General features: G+C 39.9%; 1 protein-coding gene across 4 annotated transcripts in view; it reads right to left on the reverse strand.

Annotated features, from left to right (window-relative positions):
* POLE2 (DNA polymerase epsilon 2, accessory subunit) overlaps positions 1-26,666 on the reverse strand; it is a 31,568-nt gene extending 4,902 nt beyond the window's left edge. Inside the window, exons 1-17 of one of the 4 annotated variants that reach the window (XM_081795926.1) lie at positions 26,546-26,666; positions 22,878-22,978; positions 21,897-21,972; positions 18,728-18,805; positions 18,505-18,598; positions 14,946-15,020; positions 11,992-12,075; positions 11,327-11,383; positions 10,856-10,904; positions 10,158-10,230; positions 7,281-7,453; positions 6,327-6,416; positions 6,097-6,151; positions 5,253-5,312; positions 5,088-5,165; positions 3,175-3,283; positions 1,700-1,876 (exon numbers count right to left, since the gene is read on the reverse strand). In XM_081795926.1, the coding sequence (XP_081652052.1) occupies positions 1,700-1,876; positions 3,175-3,283; positions 5,088-5,165; positions 5,253-5,312; positions 6,097-6,151; positions 6,327-6,416; positions 7,281-7,453; positions 10,158-10,230; positions 10,856-10,904; positions 11,327-11,383; positions 11,992-12,075; positions 14,946-15,020; positions 18,505-18,598; positions 18,728-18,805; positions 21,897-21,972; positions 22,878-22,978; positions 26,546-26,613 (1,497 nt within the window). In that variant the 5' untranslated portion in view covers positions 26,614-26,666. Of the gene's footprint in view, positions 1-1,699; positions 1,877-3,174; positions 3,284-5,087; positions 5,166-5,252; positions 5,313-6,096; positions 6,152-6,326; positions 6,417-7,280; positions 7,454-10,157; positions 10,231-10,855; positions 10,905-11,326; positions 11,384-11,991; positions 12,076-14,945; positions 15,021-18,504; positions 18,599-18,727; positions 18,806-21,896; positions 21,973-22,877; positions 22,979-26,049; positions 26,180-26,230; positions 26,326-26,545 lie in introns of those variants that run through there. The other 3 variants (XM_081795927.1, XM_081795925.1, XM_060619769.3) reach the window with 3 other exon arrangements.
* Positions 26,667-26,894: the final 228 nt, after the last annotated feature.

Below are 26,894 nucleotides of genomic sequence, written 5' to 3' on the forward strand. Positions count from 1 at the left end.
CTTAGGGTGGCTCTACCTAGTGTAAGAAATGCTGTACTGTGCAATGCTACATACACATATAAGACACGCAAACATCATGTTGAAGAAAGTTTTCCTGCCCCTCTCTCCCTCCAGTGAAAAATCTAGGTTGACGCCCCTCTCAGGTGCCCCCAAAGCAACTGAGCAGTAATCCCACAATGCGTCCACTACTAAACTCTAGGGCAGAGATGGTCTTTTTGTTTCAGTCTCTGTGTGCCTGGCACCAACTCAATGTCTGGCCTGTTGCAGGCATTTGTTAGTGGAAGTGTCAAGAAGGGATGGAGCAATGTCAAAGGCAAGTTTGGGGCTTGCCCAAAAGGTATAAGTAAGGTAAAAAAGGACAGAATGATGTAGAGAGGGCTGTTTACTGGCCTACCGGATGAGAAAGTGGAAAAATTCAGAAATAAGGTGTTATCAAATAAAGCATTAACTATGAGAACACCCAAAGAGTAAAATTTAAATAAGAAATAGCCTCATTGTGAAAGAATATTGGAAAAGTGAATAAAGGTTCTAAAAAAATCAGGCCACAAATTTCAAACAGTGAAACCAAATTGTTGACTGTGCCCCTCCTCAGAGCAGTTCTCAACCACAGAAAATTGTGTCCCCCCAAGGGGACATTTGGCAAATATCCTGAGGCATTTCCCACTGTTAATAACTGGGGGCTGCTACTGGCATCTAGTGGGGAGAGGTCAAGGATGCTGCTAAGTACCCTTCTGACGCACAGGACAGTGCTCCCCAACAAAAAATTCTTTGGTTCAAAATGTCAACAGTTGCATGGTTAAGAAACCCTGTCTTTGGGGCGCCTGGGCGGCGCAGTCGGTTAAGCGTCCGACTTCAGCCAGGTCACGATCTCGCGGTCCGTGAGTTCGAGCCCCGCGTCAGGCTCTGGGCTGATGGCTCGGAGCCTGGAGCCTGTTTCCGATTCTGTGTCTCCCTCTCTCTCTGCCCCTCCCCCGTTCATGCTCTGTCTCTCTCTGTCCCAACAATAAATAAAAAACGTTGAAAAAAAAATTTAAAAAAAAACAAACCCTGTCTTAGAGGAAGCTGGACAAAATAAATGAGTGTTGAGGAAAGCAGTAACCAATAGTAAGTCATGATGTTTCTAGAAATGGCCTAGACAAAACAAAAAAGTATTAAAATAGGTCTAACATTCATAAGAATCAATGAAGAATACAAAGTAAAAATCACTACTGAAGATAGTTTGTATCACATCAACAATGTTTATGCAGTAATTCCCCAAATATGAAAAGGCAATTCTACTTCTGTAGAAATTGTGTCCGAGTAAGAATTCCCACATTCATCCAGCTTAGGTTTCTGGGACTTGCACAAATTTCCAAAAGTCAAAATCATCCACAAAGGACATTAAAATATTTAAAGAGAATGAGATACAGGCTCTGAAAGCAATTCCCAGAAAGGAATCCTAAGGTAAGTTACCTTGAAGGGGAAAAATACTCATTTGGATTTATAAGCTTTGGTGTATTCTTTTTTTTAAGTTACATTACTTTACAGCCACATGCTATCCTGAAAGTTGAAGAACTTTCTGTGTGTACCACATTAATTCAATGTTTCCTTAATAGCATATTTTTACTCCTAACAGTGATTTTACTAAATTTTTAAATTTAAAGAAATAACACTCCAGTCTTGACAAACTATGCCCATATAAGGTTGATGACGTTCTTACCGGGTTCATACAGAGGCATTCTGTATTGGTCACAGTGAAAGGATCGTATTTGTCTGCAATGACCAGGAGATCCGGCACAGGGTACACTCTCAGAGCATAGTCATATGCCCAGTACACTGGGCAGACATAGAGGGGGAGAGGGGTCAGGTGTCCTTGGGATAAGATCGTCTTTACAAACTACAAAAGAATGATATAAAACAAACTTCAGCTCATTTGTAAAAGTTAAAATTGCTAACAAGTAACTTTACATTAAATCTCAATTACCAGAAGGACTTAGAAAATTTGAGAAACAATTAGGAGAAGTTTAAATCACAGAACTTTGAGAAACACTGATAGGAAATGAAATAAGCTATCCTGTATTTTAGGAAAAAATCTGTAAGTTTTCATTTAACACCACTTACCATAAAAGCTACTCCCCCAAAGTAGTCACACTGGAACAGTTGTACTTGTAACTGTATAATAAACTCAGTTATTAATTATGTGCACCTAAAAATAATTCCACAGCTTGAGTAATGCCAAGAATAGATACATAGCCTACATAAACTTTAAATATTATAAAATAAATACTGGGGCGCCTGGGTGGCGCAGTCGGTTAAGCGTCCGACTTCAGCCAGGTCACGATCTCGCGGTCCATGAGTTCGAGCCCCGCGTCAGGCTCTGGGCTGATGGCTCGGAGCCTGGAGCCTGTTTCCGATCCTGTGTCTCCCTCTCTCTCTGCCCCTCCCCCGTTCATGCTCTGTCTCTCTCTGTCCCAAAAATAAAAAAAAATAAAAAAAAAAAAAAAACGTTGAAAAAAAAAAAAATATTATAAAATAAATACTAAAAATGCTCTGTAAGATGTACCTCCACATTTCCCAAAATGGTACATGGGGATCCATGTACCACTTCAGGGAACACTGAAGCTACAAGATAAACATTACATACCCTCCCGATGTGGACAGATCATATAAAATAATGAACGTGATGAGGTAAACATTAAAAAAAGTATTTTTTTTAATGTTTATTTTATTTTTAAGAGACAGAGAAGGAGTGGGGCAGGGTCAGAGAGAGGAGACACAGGCTCCAGGCTCCAAGCTGTCAGCACAGAGCCCGACGTGGGGCTTGAACTCATGAACCGTGAGATCACGGCCTGAGCCGAAGTCGGACGCTTAACCAACTGAGACACCCAGGTGCCCCGAGGGAAATACTTTTTAAAATAAATACATATATATTTTGAAGTACAACGTGAGATTTAGGAGTTTTAAGGTAAAGCAGGAAGACTCAAAGAAATTTCTGGTTCATTCTAGGCTTCCCTCTGCCCATTAGGGGATACTTCAGTGAGAAAGTTGAGAAACACTGACTTAGTAACAAAAATTAACTTACTGGCAAAAGTAGTTTGAACCATAAACATAAAAGGTCAAATTATTAAGTGACTTAACAGTATTTTATATAATGCAACACTTATGATAGCTTAATAAAGAAGACTCTTAACTTACATGATTAGGAATATCCAAATTGCTACTAGGGAAGCGGACACAGTTTCTGCACATTTTATTCACTAAGTCCTCACGGAAGACAATAATTTCTTGTGTACAGTACTGAATTCTGAAATGAAAGCAGTAGTTGAATTTGACTTCCTCAGCAAAAAAAAAAAAAAAGGAGATAGTTTAAAAGGCAAAATGTTTTATAATACAAAGCTATTCCCACTACCCATCGTTTACCACAGCAAAAATTCAGCTGGACTCTATCCTTCCATTCATTCGACCGTAATTTACTGAGCTCTCCGTATGTGTCCAGCACTATCGTAGGGATGAGTGAACAAAACAAAAAGATCCCAGCCCTGATGCAGTTTATATTCTAATGGAGGGAGGGCAGTCAGAAAAAATATCAATAAACATGATAATTATATGGGATGTTAGGAGATGACTAAGTGTATGGGAAAAAGAAAAACAGGCTATCAGGGATCATTTGTGAGGTAAGAAGGGCTAGATGGCTGGAGGATTAAACAGGATGATGAAAATAGGTAGGGCTGATAATGGAGTCTGATTTGAGCACAGACGTGAAGGAGGTGAGAGAGGCAAGCAGATATGCAGAGGAAGAACACTGCAGGCAAAGGAGGAACACAGGACAGGCAGAGGGAGCGGCTACAGCAGAGGCCCCGAGACAGAGCATGGCTGGCATGTCTGAGGAACAGAGAGGAGGCTGTGGTGACTGGAATAAATGAGGAAGAGAGGAGCAGGAATAGGAGGCCAGATCATGCTGGGCCCTGACTACCACTGCAAGGATATGGGCTGTTACTGAATGGCACGAGGAGCGCCCAAATTTCAGGATCTGTAAGGCGGAGGTGACATGCTTATGTGTCAGAGGATCACTCTAACACAGTGTTAAGAACAGACTACTGAGGGGCAGGGGTAGACGCTCGAGACCAACGAGCAGGCTATTACAGTAATCCAGGCTAGAGCAGATGGTAGAGGGTCACAGAGGCGGTGACAGGTGGCCAGATTCTGCATATATTTTGGTCTTCCTTCACATTTTTGAAGGACTTCCTGAAACACTACATGTGAGAGAAACCCAAAAAGTTTTGGCTCGAGTGACTGGCAGGACTAAGGTGCCATGAACTCTGATGAGGAAGAGTACAGAACAGGTTGGGAGCTGACGGGTGGGAAGTAGATGAGAAGCTCAGTGTGAGGCTGTCTACTAGACATACATGGGGGATGATGAGCAGGCATCTGGATGCATAAGTCTGGAGTCTGGGAGAAAGGTTTGAGCTGAAGATGTAAATGTGGGAGTTGTCAATACACAGATGGCAGAGCTTTGGGAGTAGCTAAGGTCACCAAAAGAGTGAATGCAGGCAGAAAAGAGAGAACCAAGGACTGTAACCTCTGACTATAGTAAGTGGCATGTGCAGTAACACCTAATCTGTTTCACTCTTCCATTGTAGCTTTTCTTAAAGGATGTGTAATGAGAATATCGATTTTTAAATCTCCATCTGTTTTTCAGCTTCTAAATTCATTATCAGTGAATTCAATAGTGATAAAATATTTTTAATTTTATTTTTTTAAGTTTATTTATTTATTTTGAGAGAGAAAGCATGAGTCAGGGAGGGGCAGAGAGAGAAAAGGAGAGAGAATCTCGAGCAGGCTCGTCCCTGACAGCAGAGAGCCCGATGTGGGGCTCGAACCCACAAACTGTGAGATCATGACCTAAGCCAAAGTCAGAAGCTCAACTGAGTGAGCCACCCAGGTGCCCAGTGATAAAATATTTCTAAAGTTTTGAGAAACCTAAAATAAAGAGAAATTTTCTCTTTATATTTACCTCATAGTAGTCAAAGTTCGGAGACAAAGTTTAAGAGGCAAGTTAGTTTTGAAATGAAACGAAAAAAAGCATAACACAAAATGGTAATATTTACCTGCAAGGATTGGTAGTAAAAATTGAAAATGGTACTCTTTGTCTGAATTCATCAGTGATGCTTTCAGCAAGTGGTGGCCTATAGAAACAATTTACGTGGTGTAGGATATATTTTTAAATTTGACAAAATATTTTTAACTGTTAGAAAAATCTAAACACAACTTACCTTGGTAAGATGGAACCAAATCCAGGATCCTCTGGACCAGGAACAAACACAAATCGACTACTGTAGCAAAATTCAATATAATTCATTAAAAAAAAAAATTATTGCAACACTATCCAGTAGTCTAAAGACGAGTTACTGCCTTGAATTAAATAATAATTTTTAATATTTTTTAAATTTCATGCATTTTAATAAATGAACTAAGTCTCCAGACTACCACTGTCCAGCAGACCTTTCTGCAGTGATGGAAATGTCTCCATGTGCACTGTCCAGTTATTGAGTGCTTGAACTGTGGCTAGTGTGAGTGAATTTTTAATTATATTTAACTTTAAATCATTTAACTTTAATTTTTTTTGAGAGACAGAGAGAGTGCTAGAGAGAAAGTGGGGGAGGGGTAGAGGGGAAGAGAAACTTAAGCAGGCTCCACCCCAGCGCAGAGCCGCAGGGCTCGATCTCGCAGTGGTGAGATCATGACCTGAGCCGAAATCAAGAGTCTGGACACTGAACTGACTGAGCCACCCAGGAACCTCTAAATAATTTAAATTTAAAGAGACACATGTGGCTAGTGACCATCATATTGAAGAGTACAGCTCTAGACAAAGTACTGTCACCAAGAAATTAAAAATATAGTTGAAAGTATCACTCTTTCCTTTTCAATATTTTTCACTATAAATCTCTAGTATAGTATAACATACATTATCATGATATGTGAGGATAATTTTTTCTTAGCATACTAATTTTCTCAAACTTTTGTTCATTTCTTAATAATCATGGATATAAAATTTAGAATTCACTTTTTGTTTGTTTTTTAAAAAACTTTTAAAAATATAGCAATAGAAATCATTACCTTTGGTGGATATTTGGATATTCACATATTATGTCTGCCAAAGTTTTTAAGGAATCTAAAATTTTAAAGGGACATTAAATTTAATTTGCATTTAATGCACATAAAAGTCAAATTATATTTGCTTAGCTACAACTCTACATCTTTTAAATGAAATTAAAATATTATAGATCATTTCTTATCAATTTCATTTATCTAAATGTAGAAACATTTATTCAATAGACCTTCAATACCTTTCAAAGCTTGAACTTGATTTTTTCCATATGGTGCAGATGAAAAATTACCACACAGAATAAAGCAGGTTGGAGGTGCTGGTGAATAACCTAAAAATAAGAGAATAAAATGAATATCACTTTTCTAGTCTAGAAATCAGATTAAAAACCCTTTAACCATGAGGTTTTTCTTTTGTTTGTTTTGTTTCCTAAGTAAACTTTGGGCCCAACATGGGACTTGAACTCAAAACCCTGAGATCAAGAGTCACATGCTCCACTGACTGAGCCAGCCAGGAGCCCCTAACCATGAGTTTTTAATAACAAAAAGTTACTAGTTTAATAATACCTTATTTTAATAACCAGTATTTTTAGACAATAGTAACAATACTGCCCATTTATTGAACACTTACTATATGCCAGGCCCTGTAATAGCTTGATTCTGACAACATCCCTATAAACTGAGAGAGAGATTAAGTAACCTGCCCAAGGTATCAGGCTGCAATTTAAACCCAGTTCTGAGTGGCTCAATCAGTTGAACATATGATTCTTGGTTTCAGCTCAGATTATGATCTCCAGGTTCATGATATAGAGCCCTGACTTGGGCTCTGCACTGACAGCGTGGAGCCTGCTTGGGATTCTCTACCCCCCATTCCTCAAAATAAATAAATAAATAAATAAACATTAAAAAATAAATAAATAAACCCAGTTCTGTCAGACTCCAAACCCAAGCTCTTATCCATTCTTATGCTATACTTAGGATTAATTCTTAGCTCTCATGAACACACATACGCATGCACAATTATTTTTCAAATGTAAAAATTTAAGTTTTTTAAGATAGGCTCATTTAGAATATCTCACTGCTGAATCAACATTTACAGGAAAATAGACTACTCAAAAAGATGCATTTTTAACAATTTAGTTTTAAGACATGAACCCTCGTTCGAGTTTAAAAGGGTAGAAAAGAATGGCACCCACCAGAAAACATGGTGTGAAGTTTTCCCAACACTTCTCCTTGGTCTAACCAAACGTCAGATATAAACACAAACATTGCATCTTTATTCTCTTCTTCTAGTTGTTTTAGTTTTGCAGAAGTCTTCACAGATGTATTAGAAGGCCCTCCAAAAAAATTAATATTTCCATAGTATGCCCTAGGTAATTATGACATAATTATTAGCTTCTATCCTATATTCTGTTGGAGATGTTTTTCTTTCTTTCTTTTTCTTAAAGATTTTATTTTTAAGTAATCTCTACACCCAGCATGGAGCTCAAACCCACAACCTCGAGATCAAGAGTCATATGCTCTACTGACTGAGCCAGCCCCATGTTGGAGATGTTTTTCTAATAATTTTACAAATTTAGTTTCTTTCTACCTAATGAGGTTATTTTCCCATCAGTGCAAATAGTGCCATGAAAATGTACTATTTGTAGCACTTAAAAAGCAAATAAGTTTATTTAAATGCCCTAAAATAAGAAAAACAGAAGCAGTGAATAAATACTTAATAGGCTGTTTCTGTGTCTTTTAAAACCGACTAAAGCAAACATTAAACTTCCTATGTAATTGAAAGTAGGAGGAATGCACATTTGATTTAAACAATATCTAATAAAAGTGCTCAAAATAAGTACTAACCATTTAACCGAACAATTCCATGTTTAGAAATTTGTTCTAAGGGATTAAGGAGGTCTACAGAGACTAACATACATGGCAGAATTATAAAAATTTGGATGTTACAAAGCAATGTATGTGTCCATTATTAATGTCAAAAAAAAAGGATATAAACATGCATAGTCACACATAAAAAGAAACTCTCTCCTTGGATGGATGGATGGATGGATGGATGGATGGATGGATGATGTGGTTCCTAAGTAAATTATGTACATATATAAACATATCTCAGATTACAATCTTAAATCCTTAAAAAACCTCATTTTAGGAGATTTTATTTTCTTTATTTTACAAAAGAGAAAAAAACAAGGTTCAGGAGGGTTAAGTGATTTGCCTGTGGCCCGTCCCAGTTAACAGATGCAAGTGCTCAGTTTCAGACCCTGTCTGAGAGCCAGGGCCAGAGCTTCGTGCACTACTCTGCACTGCCCCCTATCGTCTCCACTGCCTGGCAGGCTCTGTATGAGGCTGAAACCGAAGGGTTACTGCTCACGGTCAGCTTCCTTGATTATACCTCTCATTCCAAAGTAGTAATTTTGAAGCCTGTATGGAAATAAAATGTCAAAAGCGACAGAAATTTTGCTCTAAATATATCCCAAAGAAAACCTACCATGTTGTAAAAAGCCACAAACTGGCACTAAACGCATTCACTTAAAAGTGAGTTAGTTTGATGAGGGCTTGTGTCCTCATTTGCATGAACGGCACTTTCCCCTAGGTTACCTCAACAGGAAGAGAAGTTGCCCTGACAGTAACTTCCAGCCAGCAAACGTGGCCTGTATACCTTGATTTTGTACAGGTATACTAGGACTAGAATCTTAATTCTTACACTTCTTGAAATCACTTTCACCACAGACAGAATCTCAAGATTAGGAGGCAACTTTAATTCCCCCAAAGGTGGCAAACTCAAATGTTCACAGGCTTCAGGAAGGGAATACTGAATAAGGAAGCAGCAACCAGCTGAGGCCTCCTAGGTATGAGCTAGGGTGCACTGACATGTCCTGCCCAAAGTGCCATCACTGCAGTAGATCGATAGCTGGGGGAGAATTCAAGGACCATGTTGCCAGATCTGGTTGTTCAAGACGACTCAGAAATCTAGACTTTTATGAGAAATCTCTTAATTTTTAAACAACGGAAACAAAAGATACCTCAAAGGGGAATACCTCAAAGGGGAAAAAAAGAAAGAAAGCTCTTCAGACTACATTCAACCCACAGGCCACCAGCTACAACTTTTACACCATCGTTTAGCCTCTGCTCAAAAACCTGAGTGACAGGGGTGCCTGGGTGGCTCAAGTCAGTTAAGCATCCGACTTCAGCTCAGGCCATGATCTCACAGCTCGTGAGTTTGAGCCCCGTATAAGGTTCTGTAATGACAGCTAAGAGCCTGGAGCCCACTTTGGATTCTGTGTCTCCCTCTCTCTCTGCCGCTCCCCTGCTCACACTCTGTCCCGCTCTCCTTCAAAAATAAATAAACATTAAAAAAAATTTAAAAAAAACAAAAACAAAAAACCCTGAGTGACAGGGAACTCTCTCTTCTCAGAGAAGGTCCTTTTGGAATGGCTCTAACATTATAATGCTTTTGCTTACATTAAAGAGCTTTTTCATCTGCCTCTTGTAACCTTTTTTTTTTATGTTTATTTATTTTTGAGAGAGACAGAGACACAGAGTATGAGCGGGGGAGGGGCAGAGAGAGAGGGAGACACAGAATCTGAAGCAGGCTCCAGGCTCTGAGCTGTCAGCAGAACCCAACATGGGGCTCGAACCCACGACTGCGAGATCATAATCTGAGCTGAAGTCAGCCACTTAGTTGACTGAACCACCCAGGTGCCCCTGCCTCTTGTAACTTTTAATCATTAGTAGAAAAATAAGGCTTTATATTAACATGAAAATTATACTCTTCTAAGTGTCTTCCTATCTCTTACCTCAGTTGAACTTCTAATCAACCCCATAGATAAGCGAGACAGGAAGACTGGAACACGTGCCCATAAAAGCCAAGGTAGGGAGATACGAATACAACTAACCACGAATCAACGTGCTATTTTTCAGATGCACATATAATCCAGTCTTCCAACTCTTCCTATTACTCTTTGCATTCTGACACAAAGCCTGAGTAACCGACAAATGATACACACTCTTAAAACCACTACTGCCAGTATTATGAAATTCCTGTAGGGCTTCAGCCAAACATTTTATACCTAGTAGTACTAGAGGGTTCAGTGGGTGGAAATCCGAAGGCATTGACATGAAACACCTGATCTTCAAACCAGCCTGAAAAAGATAAGTAACAAGTCACTTTCATTTGTCCAATTCTTGTCTGAAAGGAAGAAAGTTATGGAAGACAAAGCAGTAATGCTAAGTTGCTGTCTCATCTTCTGTCAACTAACTACAGAGGTTGCCAGTCCCACCTAGCTACAGATCCAAAGGTAGTCTCAGTTCTATATTTTTAAAAAGTCATGAAATAGAAACAGACTCAGAAGTAAAACTTTTCATTTTAATTTCACAATACATGTTAGAGTACGGAGACATGAAGTACAAAGATTAGGAAATGTCTCACTTTATGACCCTAAGTAAAATCTGGTTTGTTTGGGTTTTTTTTCAATTTTATTAAGACATCATTCACATATCCTTACACTTCACCCTTTAAGGTATACAATTCAGTGGTTTTTAGTATATTCGCAAGTTGTGTAACCATCACCACTAATTTCAGAATGTTTTTATCACCCCAAAAAGAAACCCCAGGCCCATCACCAGTCTGAGTTTTTTAATGTTGTCAAAAGTATGCTCTTATAAACAATGTTCTCCCAAATGATATCATGTTAATACATTTTAACCAATGTAGAAATGGTTTCACTGTAGAACGATGAGGAGGACAGCAAAAGGTATACTGACTTACCTTCTGCTAAGACAAAGCATGACTCTGTGTATAAACCACTATGGAACTGGTATACAGCAGTTGAGGAAAATAATTCTATTTCTATGCTTGAGGTGGTGATAAAGTCAACATAAATTCTGGGCTCAAAGGACTTCTGACTAATAAATTCAAAGACTTCACATTTGAAACTGTGAGTAGACCATAGCTTAAAAAATTTTAGGTTTAAATTTCCCCACTCTAAGATGTAGCTTGGTAATAATGTCAGTATAGATCATTCTTAGCATGGTATAAACTTCCTCACTGACTTGTTTGGATTCTCCAAATAAGGGAGAATTACAGTTTCTTTTGTCTCTGGCTAGAATTATGTCTCGATTCCTGCATCATCATCATACGTAAGTTACAATAGGAAACCAAATAGGTTAACTTAAGAATGGTGTGTAATCAATATCCCCAACTCATATAACATAATTTTAAAAAATATATAAAGGATATAGCTTTACTAATATCCAGTTGTACAGTTCCCGTAGGATCTTCCAGAAAAAATTTTCCCTAAAAAAGTTAAAAGAAATATGTCCACATTTATGTAAAAATGGATACTCTGACAAAATAATTAAAATACTGACAACTTTGACAACAGAATACAGTAGAGTACAGTGGATTTCTCAAAACTAGCAATTCCTGGCCCACGTGTTTCCATTTGCTAGTCTGGTAGCCTCAGATTAATCACTTGATGGAGACTGAGACTCCTAAGAGGGACATGGAGAATGACCTCTGCAGATCAAGAGACGGCAAGAGGGATGCTCGGTGGTGGCCGTATGGGCCTCACCAGGTGCCTCCACCTAAGAGAGCTAACAGTGTCCTTCTCTGAGGGAGCAGGATGTGGTCTGCAGCCTTGCTTGTTAGAAACTCAGTACTCTCAGTTCCAGCAGAGGTCACTGAGGACTAATTTCAGGCTATGCAAACTGGCGGCCTGTCAAAGACACTCCCTGATGTCTACTCAGGAAACCAAATGCAGATGCAAAGGCTACTTGGTAACTGAGGCAGGAGTCTTCAATGAAGAATACATCCCTGTACCCTCTGCAGAAATGCTATACGGAACTGACATTTCATCAGTCCAAAGGCTGGAAACAGTTTGATGCTTATTAAGTTTAACTTACCTCTTTTAACTGGGTTATCATTCCAAGAACAATCACATCTCCAATTTTGGTTGTACTGCCCAATAGGGTTTCTACCGTTTTAAGCTTAAAATGAGACAAAATAAATTCTTAAAGGTTGAAAATTTGTCCTTTGAAGAAACTACTCTTTTTATAAATAAGTGAATTTTTAGTGCGCATTTCAGTATTTTCACCTAGAGTAGAAAATCAGATAAAACTCAGATATAATTTACCCTATAAAAAGCTAAAATACCAACTCAGGCTCTTAGCACTGAAGTCTCATGTCATATTACAGGAGTTTCCGCCTTATCCAGTTTTGCTTTTCATAATTTCAGTTACCCTCTGTCAACCATGGTCTGGAAGCAGATGGTCTTCCTTCTGATGAATCACCAGAAGGTCAATAGTAGTCTAAAGCTATGTCATGTTTACATCATTCACCTCCCATCTCATCATGTAGCCATTTTATCATCTCACATCATCATAAGAAAGGTGAGTATAGTACAGTAAGATATTTTGACAGAGAGACCACATTCACATAACTTTTATTATAGTATATTGTTATAATTGTTTTATTTTATTATTATTGTTGTTAATCTCTCACTGTGCCTAATTTATAAATTAAGCTTTATCACAGGTATGTACGTAGAGGAAAAAACATAGTATATACAGGTTTTGGTACTATCTGTGCTTTGAAGCATCCACTGGGGGTCTTGGAACATATCACCCTTGGATAAAGAGGGACTACTGTATTCTGAATGATGATAAGTACATTTACCTTTAAAATACAGAAAAGAATATAAATTTTATTTATTTGGTCAATACATCTTGCAAATTAGTAGGCTATTTAAAAAGTTATACTAGCATTTCAAAAGGTTGTCATTATTATTTATTTACATCCTCAATCTGACCATTATATTTTTATCTTTAAGTTAAAGGTAGTAACAATTGGGGCACCATTTTAAAAAATCCTTTCTGATGCTTTTCTATACACAGTCTTACATATATGTTAATACATATACCATTTATAAACACATACAGTTTTTGTTTTATTTGCAAAGATTAAACCATATTATTACTAATATTATACAACTTAACTTTTTAAATTTAATATCTCTTAGAAATCGTTTTATTTAACTATGCATAGATATACTTCACTCTTTTTAATGGATATAGATATGTACAGTACATATACAAAAATTTATGTTACCAGGTTCCTATTAAAGGACACATAAGGTGCTCAGTTTTCTGTTGGTAAAAACAGTGCTTAATGTTTCCTGCACCTCTCTTGGCCTAGTGCATGGGTATAACTGTTGCACATACTTCTACAAATTCCAGAAACAGAATTGCTGAATGAAAGGGTGTATAATGTTTCATTCTTATAGGAATTACCAAGTGAAGCTTCTTTTTGTCTGTAAAATTTTTTTTATTACAAATACTGCCTGTTTACTACTCAAAAATTTTAAAAATATAGGGAAGGAAAAATAAAGTCAGATATAATCACATTAACCCATAACATTTTTTTTAATGTCTATTTATTTTTGAGAGAGAGAGAGACAGAGTGTGAGTGAGGGAGGGGCAGAGAGAGAGGGGGACACAGAATCTGAAGCAGGCTCCAGGCTGTAAGCTATCAGGACAGAGCCCGATGCAGGGCTCAAACTCACGAACTGTGAGATCATGACCTGAGCCAAAGTCAGACACTTAACCAACTGAGCCACCCAGGTCTCCCAAATAATTTAGCTAAGTCTTAAAGTTAGTTTGCAAAAAAGGAGAGGAGAAATAATGCTTCTGGGCTGTGGGCAACTGAGTTGCCACAGGAAACCTAATATATATAAGAAAACACATAGATGGTCTTTGGTAGGGAAACATAAGTAATGTCAATTTCCACAAGTGAATACGATTTTTTCTCTCGTAAAAGTTAAAAGCAGAAACTGTCAAACACTATAAATGTTTTCTCCTATGTTGCTACCATCGAACCTTAATTTGTGCATTGTGTAGTGTTATATTTTAGTATCAGACTACTCATCATCATGACTTCTGATCTGTCATGGCAGAGAATGTAATGAACCTTGAAAGAGGCTGGGCCTCTTCAGAACCTATACGGAACCTCAGAGAACTGGCAGGGCCTAGAAGTAGCAAAGGACTGTCTCCCGGCAGGACTCTGTGTGCTAAGAGAGGAATAAAGCCACAGCCGGGCTGACAGCGACTAGGTGTGTGGCTGGAACAAGTAAACAAAGGGCATAGGAGTACAAAAGTGGAAGGAGCCCATGTGACAGAAAACATTCTCCCTCCCACCTCTTCCTCAGGCCCCAGCCACCCTGTGGCCTGTCTGTGCTGTCTCATTTATCCTATAAATGTTATTTCCTTAGTGCCTTAAGTAAACTTTTTACTCCAACGGACAAAGCACATTTTAGATGAGTAAGTGTGTGGGCTGGACAAGGACCAGGATTTTGGAGTTTGAGTGAGAGCCGGAAGGGTAACGTTGAGAGTTGGTCAGAAAGCCAGTGTCGTATCCAGCAAATGGACCAGAAGGACCAGGGATCTGTGTTGGTGGCCAGTGACGGTCTGGGGGTTACCGTAGTCTCAGGGCCTTCCCTCCCTGCTGTTTTTTTTTTTTTTTTTTTTTTTTTTAAGTAAGCTTCATACCCAGTGCAGAGCCCAATGCAGGGCCTGAACTCATGACCCTGAGATCAAGACCTGAGCTGAGATCAAGAGTCGAACACTTAACCGACCAAGCCAGCCAGGTGTCTCAGGGCCTGTCCCAAAGAAGGAAGTGGTAGCTTCTATTAGAGATTTGCAGGGCCCAGGACACAGACAATGGTCTTTCTCAACAGTGAGAATGCACAGGTCAATTAGCTAGCTAAACAGTTACCAGCGGTCCATTCTCATTTAAATTTCAATAAGTAAGAATTAAGCAATAAATATTTAACTTATACACTTACGCCTCCTAAATAACTAACCTGGAATTTGCTTCCGGTTTCATCAGGATGAGAACCTATCACTGGAGGAGTGAATAATTCATGTCTGTGTGTCCTCTATAAAAAAGACAGATTCACATGAATTACTGAATCAGACATTTTAAGCTAAAATTCATTAAAATAGTACTCTGACAAAATCTTGTCCTTAAATGAATGTTAATATTGCCTATTCTCAATAAATTTGAAAGCCCACATGTTTTAATATACAAATACCTAGAAGTGTAATTTGGAAAATAAAAAAATTATTTCAAAGAATTTCTTTAAAGAAAAAGCTCTATCGTATAGCTGCCAGCAGCACACTCTGGACTGAGTGTCAGTATGAAGTATGTATGAAGACAACAAACCAAGGGTCACCCTCAAAGCACAGGGGTTTGTGAGGAAGAAAAGTAGAGGGCCACCATACTACAAAGGACCCCAGGCAAAAGAGGGCATTTAACGAGATCCTAAGTGATAAATAAGACTTTGCTAGTAAGAAACCATATGAGGCTGAGACAAGACATTTCAGGCAGAGGACGGGACGTGTCACAAGAAAGACTTACAAGAGTAAAGGAGTGTTTGGGAAGTGACGCAAAGTGTAGTATAGTTGGAATCTGAGGTACACAAAGCAGAATGTCAGACAGGGCAAGAGATTAGCTGGAGCCTCTATTTGGGGAACCATATCCCCTGCCCCCCTGTGGTCCATGTGGTTTAGGCAAGGCTGGTGTCTCTTCCCCCTTCTATAAATAGGCCTAGTGAATAAGTACCCCACGTCTTGGCCAGTGAATGGTCCAGGCTCAAGCTAAGAGCCACTAAGAGACCTTTGCTAGAACTACCAGAAGAGAGGAACTTTCTCCAAGTGCAGCTGAGGCTACTAGGGGCCTCTGTCATCTTGTAGGGAGAACCTGTTTGAAAGTAAAATCAATTTTTATAAAATTGCCAAGAGATGGAGACAGGTAGATGCCTCAAGACGTGGGATATCCTGGATCCAGCCATGCTTGAAACTGGTGGACCTCCAGACCTCACCACAAGTCAATAAATGCCTCTTTCTGTTTTAGTCAGTTTGAGTTTCTGTAACCTCCAATAAAAGAGCCCTGACGATACCGACTTTACATGCTAAGTCAGGAAATTTATCTGGTAGACAATAGAAAACAAAGATATTGAAATAGGATAAAAATAACATCAGATTTGCTTATAGGAAGATAATTGTGATAAAAATGTGAATGGACGAAAATGCAACGCTTTCATTTCACAGGTAAGAAAAAATGAGGCTCAGAAGGGTTACGTGACACACCCAAAATAATATGATAGGCTTTAAAATCTAATTTTTAAAAAGAAAGAAAAAAGAAATGTGGTATTTACTTGGGCATCTTCTCTGTGAACAGCATTGTGCCAAGCAACTGTGGCAGAGGAAATACACAAGGAGCATCTCATAACGGGGATAAGCACCCCAAAGGCAAGGAAGGGCCAACTCCAGTAAATGATGCACAAGACAGACTGACATAGTGCTTTAAGGCAGAAGGAGATTGCAGCCGACTCATCAAGAAGAGTTTCAGAAAAGAGGAGGAATTTGAGAAGGTTAGGAGGGTTTCAATAGCAGAGAAAAGTGGGAAGGGAAGAGCAGCCCAGAGAGTGAAGAATAAAAGCAAAGTTACAGAAGAAGGAGAAGAAATGAACAATAATTATGTTTCATTTTTGGCTCTAGTATAGTACGATTAGAGGAAAAGTAGAGGTTTTGGCCAAAAAGGTGCGATTGAAGATCTCAAACACTAAGTATATATAGTTTGTATTTAATTCAATAGGCAGTAAACCTCCTTGAAAGACTGCAAAATCATGACAATATCAGAGCTACACATCAAGGAAGACTGATCCGGCCACATTACGTAGGTGATGGAAGGAGAGGACAGGCATCCTCAGGGTTCACTCTCTTCATCCTTTTTCAGAGCTTACTCGCGCTGACCATCCCGTCCTTAAAACCTTCTCCCGTATACCACCACCCTGGCCTGGCCCCCACATTCTCCTTTCTTCCCTTCTCTCCCCACCACCCCATAGGGTCTCACCCATCCCTGCAGTTCTATCCACTCCTCTGGGCAGATGCCCCCTAAATCTGTCTTCCCACATCTCTTTCTTTAGCTCTATATGTACTTTTCACCTGATTTCCCACTGACAACCTTAATTCAAAAATGTTTAAGACAGTACCTGTGTCATCTGAATCATCTTCCCCAAACATTCCCTTTTTCTTATTTGTTACCATGTTATTCTACTGTCCTACTCTCTGACTCAAAACCTTAAACATCTCTGAGTCTTTACTCTCTGCCTTCCCCTTCACATCCACTCTGTCACCATGAATGATGGCGTCCACTGCTCCAGTGTGGTCCCCTGTCTACAACCGTTGCCACTTCCTTCCCCCCAGCTATCATTTATGGCAGGACTAATAACAGACTCCTCTAAGGCTTCTCTTCCATTCTTTGTTGTTGTTTTATTTTTAATGTTTATTTCTTTTTGAGAGAGAGAAACAGAGCATGAGCAAGGGTGGGGCAGAGAGAGAGAAGGAAACACAGGATGTGAAGCAGGCTCCAGGTTCTGAGCTGTCAGCACAGAGCCTGACACACAGCTCAAACTCACGAAATGTGAGATCATGACCCGAGCTGAAGTCGGATGCTTAACTGACTGAGCCAGCCAGGCGCCCCTTCTCTCACATTCTTAACCCATCCCCAAATCTGCTGGTAGAGAAGGGCTCAAAAAACCCAGCTGTGATGGAGTCTCTCTGGTATTCCAAGGCTCCTTGTACCAAGAAAACAGAGTCCCAAACGCCAAGAGTGGCATCCACAGCGCTCTGACCACCTGGCTCCCGCTTGCCTTTCCAAACCAATCCCATGCTACTCTTCTTCACGAGCCTTCCTCTACACACAAAAATGGACCCACTGCTTATCATTTCCTGCAGAGTCCACTCTTTCCCTTTGCTGTGTCTTTGTTCACACTGTTACCACTACCTTTTCCCCATTTCACAAGATCAAAGCAACCAAGGCCCTGATTTTCCCAATGAATACATTCTGTTTATATCTCTTTTACAGCACATAAAACTCTACTTTATATCTTGTTTGTGCAAATGTCTTTAACTTCATAGACTGTAAACTGCACAAAGCTAGCATAGTGTAGTAGGTAAAGGCCGGACTCCAGAGTCAGACGAACTGGGTTCAAATCCTGTCTGTACTTACTATATGTGATCTTTGGTAAATTTCCTAAATTTATCTAGGTATCAGTTTCCTCATCTGTAAAATGAGGATAATAGCTTTTATACCTACACTGATGTTGTAATGATTAAATGAGGTAAGTAATGTCTGTAACATACTGGACACAGTGCTCAGCATGTTAAAAACCAGTAATAAATGTTAGCTATTTTTATCATCACATTTGTTAATTGTTAATTGTATCCTCCATCTGGTCTCAAACACAGGCCAATAACAGTCTATTGAACAAGCTTTGGACCACAAAATTCCATCCTTTAAATTAACTCTGAGTGTTACCTAATCTTAAACAGTCTCATTTTCTACCCCCAGCTTACCTGGTGCAAAATAGTATATCGTTCACGAAACAGCTCTGCTTTATCTCTTGCTGTCCCAAATAAATTTGGTGCAGGGTGGTTGGTCATTAATAGACTAGAAAAAAAAAGGAATGCTTATTTATAACTATCATAGTACACAAAGGTAGGCCAAAAATGAATCATGGGCTGTATGCCTTCTGAAAGAAATGTCCATCTGAAATTACCTTAAAATCAATATACTTACGGAAGAAATTTTTTTCTTTCTGAACTGTACACAAAGCGTGGAATATCAAATGCTCCTATGATATTGAAAATATGTTCCCTGAAAAACATCCCACAAAAACACAGATCTGATTTACTAACACATACGAATTCTAGATGAGCACAAAAACTTGTATTACAATCTTATGGCATATAAATTAAATATACTTTCCACAGGTCATATACACAATTTTTTTTTTAAGTTTATTTATTAAGTTTGAGAGAGAGAGAGCGAGTGAGAGAGTGGGGGAGGAGCAGAGAGAGAGGGAGAGAGAGAATCCCAAGCAGGCTCCACAGTGTCAGTGCAGAGCCCGGCATGGGGCTCGATCCCACGAACTATGAGATCATGACCTGAGCCGGCACCAAGAGCTGGATGCTCAACCAACTGAGACACCCAGGCACCCCCACAATTTCTTATAGTGTCATAATATGGGGGTAAAATTTTCCTTTCAGAGACAAGAAAGCATTGCCAATACTCTCAAGAAAAAGAAATCAAGTTAACTTTTTTTTTAATTTTGAGAGAGAGAGAGCACAAAAGCACACACAAGTGGGGGAGGGATACAGAGGCAGAGTGGGGGAGAGGGGGACAGTGAGTGAGAGAGAGAGAAAAAGAGAATATGAATCTTAAGCGGGCTCCAAGCTTAGTGCAGAGCCCCACTCGGGCTCAATTCCACGACCCCAGGACCATGACCTGAGCCAAAATCTAGAGTCAGAATGCTGAACCAACTGAGCTATCCAGGCGCCCCTAATCAAGTTAACTTCTTTTTCTTTCTTTCTTTTTTTTTTAGTTTTCTTTGATTTCCAAATCTCTTTCTTTTGCTTTCGTTCTTTTTCAAAACATCTTTATTTATTTTTTAATTTACATCCAAGTTAGTTAGCATATGGTAAAATAATGATTTCAGGAGTAGAATCCAGTGATTCATCCCCTATGTATAACACCCAGTGCTCATCCCAACAAGTGTCTTCCTTAGTGCCCCTTACCCATTTAGTCCACCCCCCCCACAGCCCCTCTAGCAACCCTCAGTTTGTTCTCTATATTTAAGCATCTCTTATGTTTTGTCTCCCTCCCTGTTTTTACATTATTTTTGCTTCCCTTCCCTCATGTTCATCTATTTTATGTCTTAAATCTCACATATAAATGAAGTCATATATTTGTCTTTCTTTGACTAATTTCACTTAGCACAATACCCTCCAGTTCCATCCACGTTGTTGTAAATGGCTAATCAAGTTAACTTCTTTTTTTTTTAATTTTTTTTTTTTTAACGTTTATTTATTTTTGGGACAGAGAGAGACAGAGCATGAATGGGGGAGGGGCAGAGAGAGAGGGAGACACAGAATCGGAAGCAGGCTCCAGGCTCCGAGCCATCAGCCCAGAGCCTGACGCGGGGCTCGAACTCACGGACCGTGAGATCGTGACCTGAGCTGAAGTCGGATGCTTAACCGACTGAGCCACCCAGGCGCCCCTAATCAAGTTAACTTCTAGTTAAGAATGTCATCTGTTGAAAAAGAACATGTACGTATAAAATAGTTATGTCTTAAAAGAAGTCTCTCCCCATGGGTACTACTTTTATGAGCTATAATATTAAAGAATATCATTTCCAACAATTTTCTAATCCAAAATTATGCAATGTTATGCAAAAGTGTCCCAGGAACCAGGTATAACATAGAAAAAGACACCCCCCCCCCCAAATACTGGCATATTGTTGACCAGTGTTAGAGAAGGAAATTCAACAAAATAACTTCCTTTCAGTGTTAATAACATAACCACATTTGAAAAAGGTTTTAAGAAAAACTGACGGCACTATTGTAGAAACAGTCCAACCTAAAAAAACCTTCCCTAAAATTTTATGTTAATCTACCAGATTGAATATGGTCAAAAACGTTCTTGCTGCATTGGTGGCAGTACCTAGCGTAGAGCAGCCTAGAACAGGTGGACGTGAAGAAAACCTAGATTCCAGGTACAGTGCTGCTATTTTCTAGCAGATCAATCTTGACAGGTTACTGGACTTGTCACGCCACCTCTTCATCTATAAAAACGAAAGCCTCTCTTCTGTGATAATTAGTAACTTTCTGACAACTGAAATTGCAAAGACTGTTTACCTTTTAGTCCCACTGGACCTCCACATTGGCTAACTGTGGCATATAAAGGGCTAGACAGAAACAACAGTTAACTCAATGCTTATTTTATGATTATAATCCTTACACTTCCATACAGTCATTTTGGATTTCTGTTGATGGCTGTACCCTGGTATCTTAAATAATGAGTTTGCAAAGTTAAAATTAAAATTCTTCAGTTTCTTTGTTCTTAGGAGCTCTACTATGGTAACGACTCCTTTCAATGATCTCCATTGCCCCAAAGAGGAAAAAACTGTTAAAGTTATTACTCTGTTCATTTCCCCAGTTGTTTTCCTCCCAGTTAAACCCTGTGAATCTAGAAAGAAGTCATATTCAAAAGAGGAAAGGGAGGGCACGGGCTCATTTGTGGTTCAGTCAGTTAAGCGACCAACTTTGGCTCTGGTTGTGATCTTGAAGTTCGTGAGTTCGAGCCCCTCATCGGACTCTCTAGTGTCAGCACAGAGCCCACTTCGGGAACTCTGTCCCCATCTCTCTTCCCCTCCCCCACTCCCTCTCTCCTTCTCTCTCAGTAAACATCAAAAGAGGAAAGGAAAGATGGACGCTTGGAAATAAAACCCAGAAAAATTATTGCCATATGAATTTATCAGCTCTAATAGCATGACTTAGTGGCAAGAATAAAAAAACTAAGGTTCCCCCCTCTTTGCTATTCACCATGTGACCCAACATAAGTCGCTGAACTCTTCTGGATGCAGCACTTTCCTAAGAGCAAAAGCAAAGTATATGTCTAACTATTCAATTCAATCCAGTAGTAGCATGCAGAATATAAAGTCAGATCAGATGGGTAGTGGCAATAGTTGGTAATGGCATAAACAAGACTCTAATCTCAAATCTTAGGGAAAAAATAGTAAAGATGAGTCATTTAATGAGGTTTATAATGCAAACTATCAGTTAAAAAGAAATACGAAGAAATAACCACTGTACAAATGCTGACCACTAATTATTTCCCCAAGAAAATAATTTAAATTAAGATTCATAGCATCTCCGGCAGGGGGGAAGAGTTCATTTTATCCACTTACATAGTTTCATCTACAGACTGACTGCATTCCTGGACTGCTGCTTCCACTACAGATCGTTCAATCATGTTTGATGACACTGAAAAGAGAATTTAAAGTCAAATTTTAGAAACAGACAAAAAAATTACTTATTTCCACAGGTAGCTTTTTTTCTGAAAAATAATCTGCAAACACCAACCCTGAGATTCTCATTACCTAGTTCTTATGACAAAGGGTTAGGTCAGAACAATAACAAAAGCCGTATCTCAAAAACCTTAATCTTCTACACCCAAAGACGCTTGTGGTATCATAATACAAGTCAAATGCCTTACTTTTCTAAATACTGTTTAATAACAAATTCAGTTATGCAAACACTTCTGTAAACTCCTAGGATTAAGAAGGTTCCATTAGTATAACTTTCTATCACAACTGCTATGTTTCCATAGGCATGATAGTAACAATTATAACAGCAACCACTTATTACGCCCTTAGTAAAAGCGTGACACTATGCTCAGGACTTTACAAGCATTATTTCATTAGATTAGATGTCCTTATGGATAGATTGTTGTTTATATGCTCATATGTTAAAAGGGGGAATGGGTGCCTGGGTGGCTCAGTTGGTTAAGCGTCCGACTTCAGCTTCAACTCTTTGTTTCCCCCAAACTTTTAGGAGTACTGAATCTAAGTAAGACAAAGTAGAAAGCACACAGAGAGACAAAAGTGACCATGAGGACTAGATCAAAATCAGGAGTCAAGTGCTGGAAAGCTGGCAGTGACACAGCTCCATGAGTGGGAAGAATTTTAACAGCCTGGGGGGGGAAATGTCCTGAGTTCCAACAGAACTAGAGGTTACCCCTTGGGAAGAAGTGCTACCTACCATGCATGTGTCTCATAATGCAGGAAAATTTTAATAGGGAATCTTCAGCTTCCACTTAAATCCATAAATCTAACTGAGGACACAGAACTCTAGAAATGATTTAAGAGCTATCGGAAAATGTTACTTACAGGGTTGCTTTTCAACTGCATCAATGATCTTTTCCAGCGCATCTTCAAGTTCTATTTCACTGATAGGTGTAAGAGCTTCTGTGAGGTACTTAACAGCTTCACTGAGAAGGAAAGAAAAGATGAGGCCTGTCATTGGTAATTGAGGCTACAAGTTTGATGCCAAAAACTGGCACTTATCAATCTAGCACTGAAATTAAGATCTACTCACTCCTCTCTGCAAGCGGTGCTCATCTCTCCTGCCCTTTCTGAACAAATTCTTCCTTCTATCCCCTGCCAACAAAACCATTCTTAAAGCCCCAAATCACATCTTTCTTTTAAGAATGCTTCCTAGGCATGGGGTGCCTGAGTGGCTCAGTTGGTTAAGGGTCCAGCTCTTGATTCTGGCTCAGGTCATGATCTCACAGTTTGTGAAACTGACCCCCAGATCAGGCTCTGTGCTGACAGCGCAGAGCCTGCTTGGGATTCTCTCTCTCCCTCTCTTTCTGTTCCTCCCCTGCTCTCTTACTCTCTCTGTCAAAAATAAATAAACTTAAAAAAAAAAAAAAAAAAGGCGGCCTCCTAGGCCAGCTCTCTCTGCTGCAATCTCCCCTTCCTTCTGAATTGTTAAAATTCCTATACATCTCAGATCTGATACATCACATTAGCCTTGTACTATTTATCACCTTACATTTTTTTTATCTCCTTAGATTTAAGGAAGACTCCATTTGCTTCAATGTCCTGAACACAGCAGACACTTAAGCATATATTTATTAACTTGATAATGCATTTGCTTAAATTCTAGTAATTTCATCATTGTTTTCCATTTTAAAATTTAAAAATTAGACTAGAAAAAATTACGATATATGACTAGTCATAGAAGCAATGTTCATATTGAAATCACATGAATCCCCCCCATGACTCCAAAAGAACTCAATAAAGCTGACCTTTAAAAAGAAAAAAAAAATTCTGCATGAATCCCTGATTTAAATGCCAAGAGGGCTCAGAATGAACACTGTCTAAACAATTAGCTAATTGCATGCCATTCTGTGTTTGTAGCACACAACTTCACACTTCACATGAATATTATTGTTATAGTCACCTCACTAATTGTTTTTATCTTGGGTTGCTTATTGATTGTTTCATGTGTGGGTATTACCTCTCCAATTTATCATAGATAAATTGGTCCTTGAAAACTGGAACCATGCCATCCTTTGGCAGAATGCCAAACAAACTTGAAGGTGATCCATTAGATATTTAATGACTAAGTCCCTAAAGTCACACACATTTTGGGTGAATTGGGACAGCTCTTAGGATAGCTCAAAGCCTATAGACCTATAGAGGACCTGGCCCCTGCCAAATCTTGTTAGGCTCCCTCAGTGCTCTCCTGCCTCAGAGACTTTATATGATCATTTCTCCCCACTCTTTTCTTCATCTAGTGAAGTCATCTTGAACAGTCAGCTCAAACCACTTCCTTAATGATGGACTTCTTTAACTCTAGAGTAGTTACCTTGTTGTACATTATCAGAGCACTACTTTCCTGGGATCTTTTTAAAGTTGAAATTAAATAACTGAATTATGTAATATCCATGGTAGAAAGACTTCTAAGACAACCCCTAATAATCCAGGCCTCCTGGTATTCACATCCACGTGCAACCCTTCCCCTTGAGTATGGGCTGGACCTCGTAACTTGCTTCTAACAACAGAATATGGTAAAAGTAATGGAACATTTTACTGTATTGAAGTTTTAAAAGAAAAACTTTTAAAGCAACAAGATGTCACAAAACTCTCTCTTGCTGGCTTTGATTAAGCTGCTATACTGGAGAGGACCACATGGCAAAGAACTGAGGGTAGCCTTTGGCCAACAGGCAGCAAGGACTGAGGCCCCAAGTCTAATAGGTCTGGAGGAACTGAATCTTGCCGACCACTGAATGAGCTTGGAAGCAAATCTCGCCCAAATGACCTTTGAGATGAGAGACTGAGAGGCCCTGAAGCTGAGGACCCAGCTACGCCTACCTGGATTCCTGACCCACAGAAAACGTGAGTTAGTAAAAGTGTGTGCTGTTTTAAACCTCTAAGTTTTGGGGTAATTTGTCACACAGCAATAAATAACTAATACACTATCTATCCCCCGATTTCCACAGTGTCTTACTCTCTCTCGTACTCCTTGCTCCAGCACAGTGATCTTATGATAGACTAAAGCCTGTAAAGCTATACAGATCTGGCCCAGATCCTGTATAGATAGCATTTCAGTGTATCTCCGACTAAATTCATTAATGAATGACAGCTTAATATTCTAAGGGAATAAATTCTAAGGGGTCAAATTCTAAGGGAAAAGAGAACAGTTTATTGATCAATTGCTCATATTTTCAAAATGTCAGAGACGAACTGAACAAAATTCATTATTTTCTCTCCACCCTTGCCCTTGTTCACCACTAATCCAAAAGCAAAGTTAAAGTCTCATAAAAGTCGGGGTGTCTGGGTGGCTCAGTCGGTATCACATGTGACTCTTATCCTTGGGTCTTAAGTTGAAGCTCCTCCATGTTGGATACAGAGCCCACTTAAAAAAAAATTAATTAATTTAAGAAAAAGTCTCATAAGGGGCGCCTGGGTGGTTCAGTAGGTTAAGCGTTGGACTTCGCTCTCAGGTCATGATCTCACCACGGTTTGTGAGTTCAAGACCCACGCTGGGCTCTCTGATACCGGTGTGGAGCCTTCTTCGGATCCTCTGTCCCCTTCTCTCTCTGCCCCTCCCCTGCTCTTCCTCTGTCTCTCTCAAAAATGAATAAACATTAAAAAAATTTTTTTAAGTTTCATAAAACTCATTATTCCAAAACCAAAAACTTTCCACATACAGCAAGAGCGATCAAAGCCTGGTACAAAAAAAGTACATTCTATCCAGCAGGTATTTAAATATGTCTGTAAAAAACATTGTATTCTAAAAAACAACAACAACAAACAGATTTAGTGAGGAAAATCTTAACAAGAGTGCATTCTGTAGGGACTAGAAAACATGATTATGGCCAGGAAACCTGACTATGGGAGAAGTTCCAAAGGAAATGTTCAAGGGGGTTGGAGGAGGAAGACCTAGGAAAAGATCTAGTAACATGCTTCAAATTTAGCCACTTCTTAACTCTCTAGGAATTGTCACTCAGGAGTAATGCCCAATCCAAAATTTAGAAAGGGGAGGGCTCACAATTTTCTCAAAACTGTAGGTTGATAACTACAGACACGCATGTGGGTTTTCCCAGGTTGCTCAACTGACGACTCGGTAACTACGTGTAGTCGCTCTATTATTCCCATTTTGCGGAGGCAGAGACTAGGCGGGACGCGGGGGGGGGGGGGGGGGGGGGGGGGGAGGTGAGGGAGACGGATACCGAGAGGCGCTCAAGTCACAATGCCAAAAAACCGCTGCTGCGACACAGCCGCTTCTCCGGCTCATTGTGGCACTTTGCAGGAGGAGACCGTGTCCCACCGGGGAGTAACGTTTCGATTCCACGCGAACGTCGGGAAATCGAAGTCCTCGAAGCCTGGAAGACCCTGCCAGATCGATTTCACTCTAGACTTTTTCAAGGTCTCTGTAATTTAAGGCCAAGCCTACGATCGGCGCGCGGCGCGTCCCTCTGCCCGGCGCGGTCGCCTGACCCTGGCCCTCCTGGTCCTTCCCGTAAACTGCCCCCAGGGAGACTCACCCCCGGAGCAGCAAGCCACGCAGCTTGAAGGCGGTTACTGCCCGGTTCCTCAGCCGCTCAGGCGCCATGTTCGCGTTTTGGCGCCACGGCCGCTGCCCCGCCCCTGCCACGCCCCTTCCCGGGATCGCCCCGCCCCCGCGCGGCCCCTGCCCAGGCTTGGGTGCTGCAAGCCCAGCCTGGGCCCCAGCCCCCGAGCCGAGAGCTCGGCGCCCCCGGGTGCCTGGCGCGTCGCAGCCCGTGACCCTGTAGGCTAAAAGAAGAGACGACACCGCACGCTTTTGTTGCCCAGAGAATGAAAGGAGAAAGCGTCCTTTCCTGGTGTCTGGTTGGTAGTGTGCTTCCCTCCCCC

Source organism: Panthera onca, chromosome B3 (genome assembly GCF_046562875.1).
Source record: "Panthera onca isolate mPanOnc1 chromosome B3, mPanOnc1 haplotype 2, whole genome shotgun sequence".
Taxonomy (NCBI): Eukaryota; Metazoa; Chordata; class Mammalia; order Carnivora; family Felidae; genus Panthera; species Panthera onca.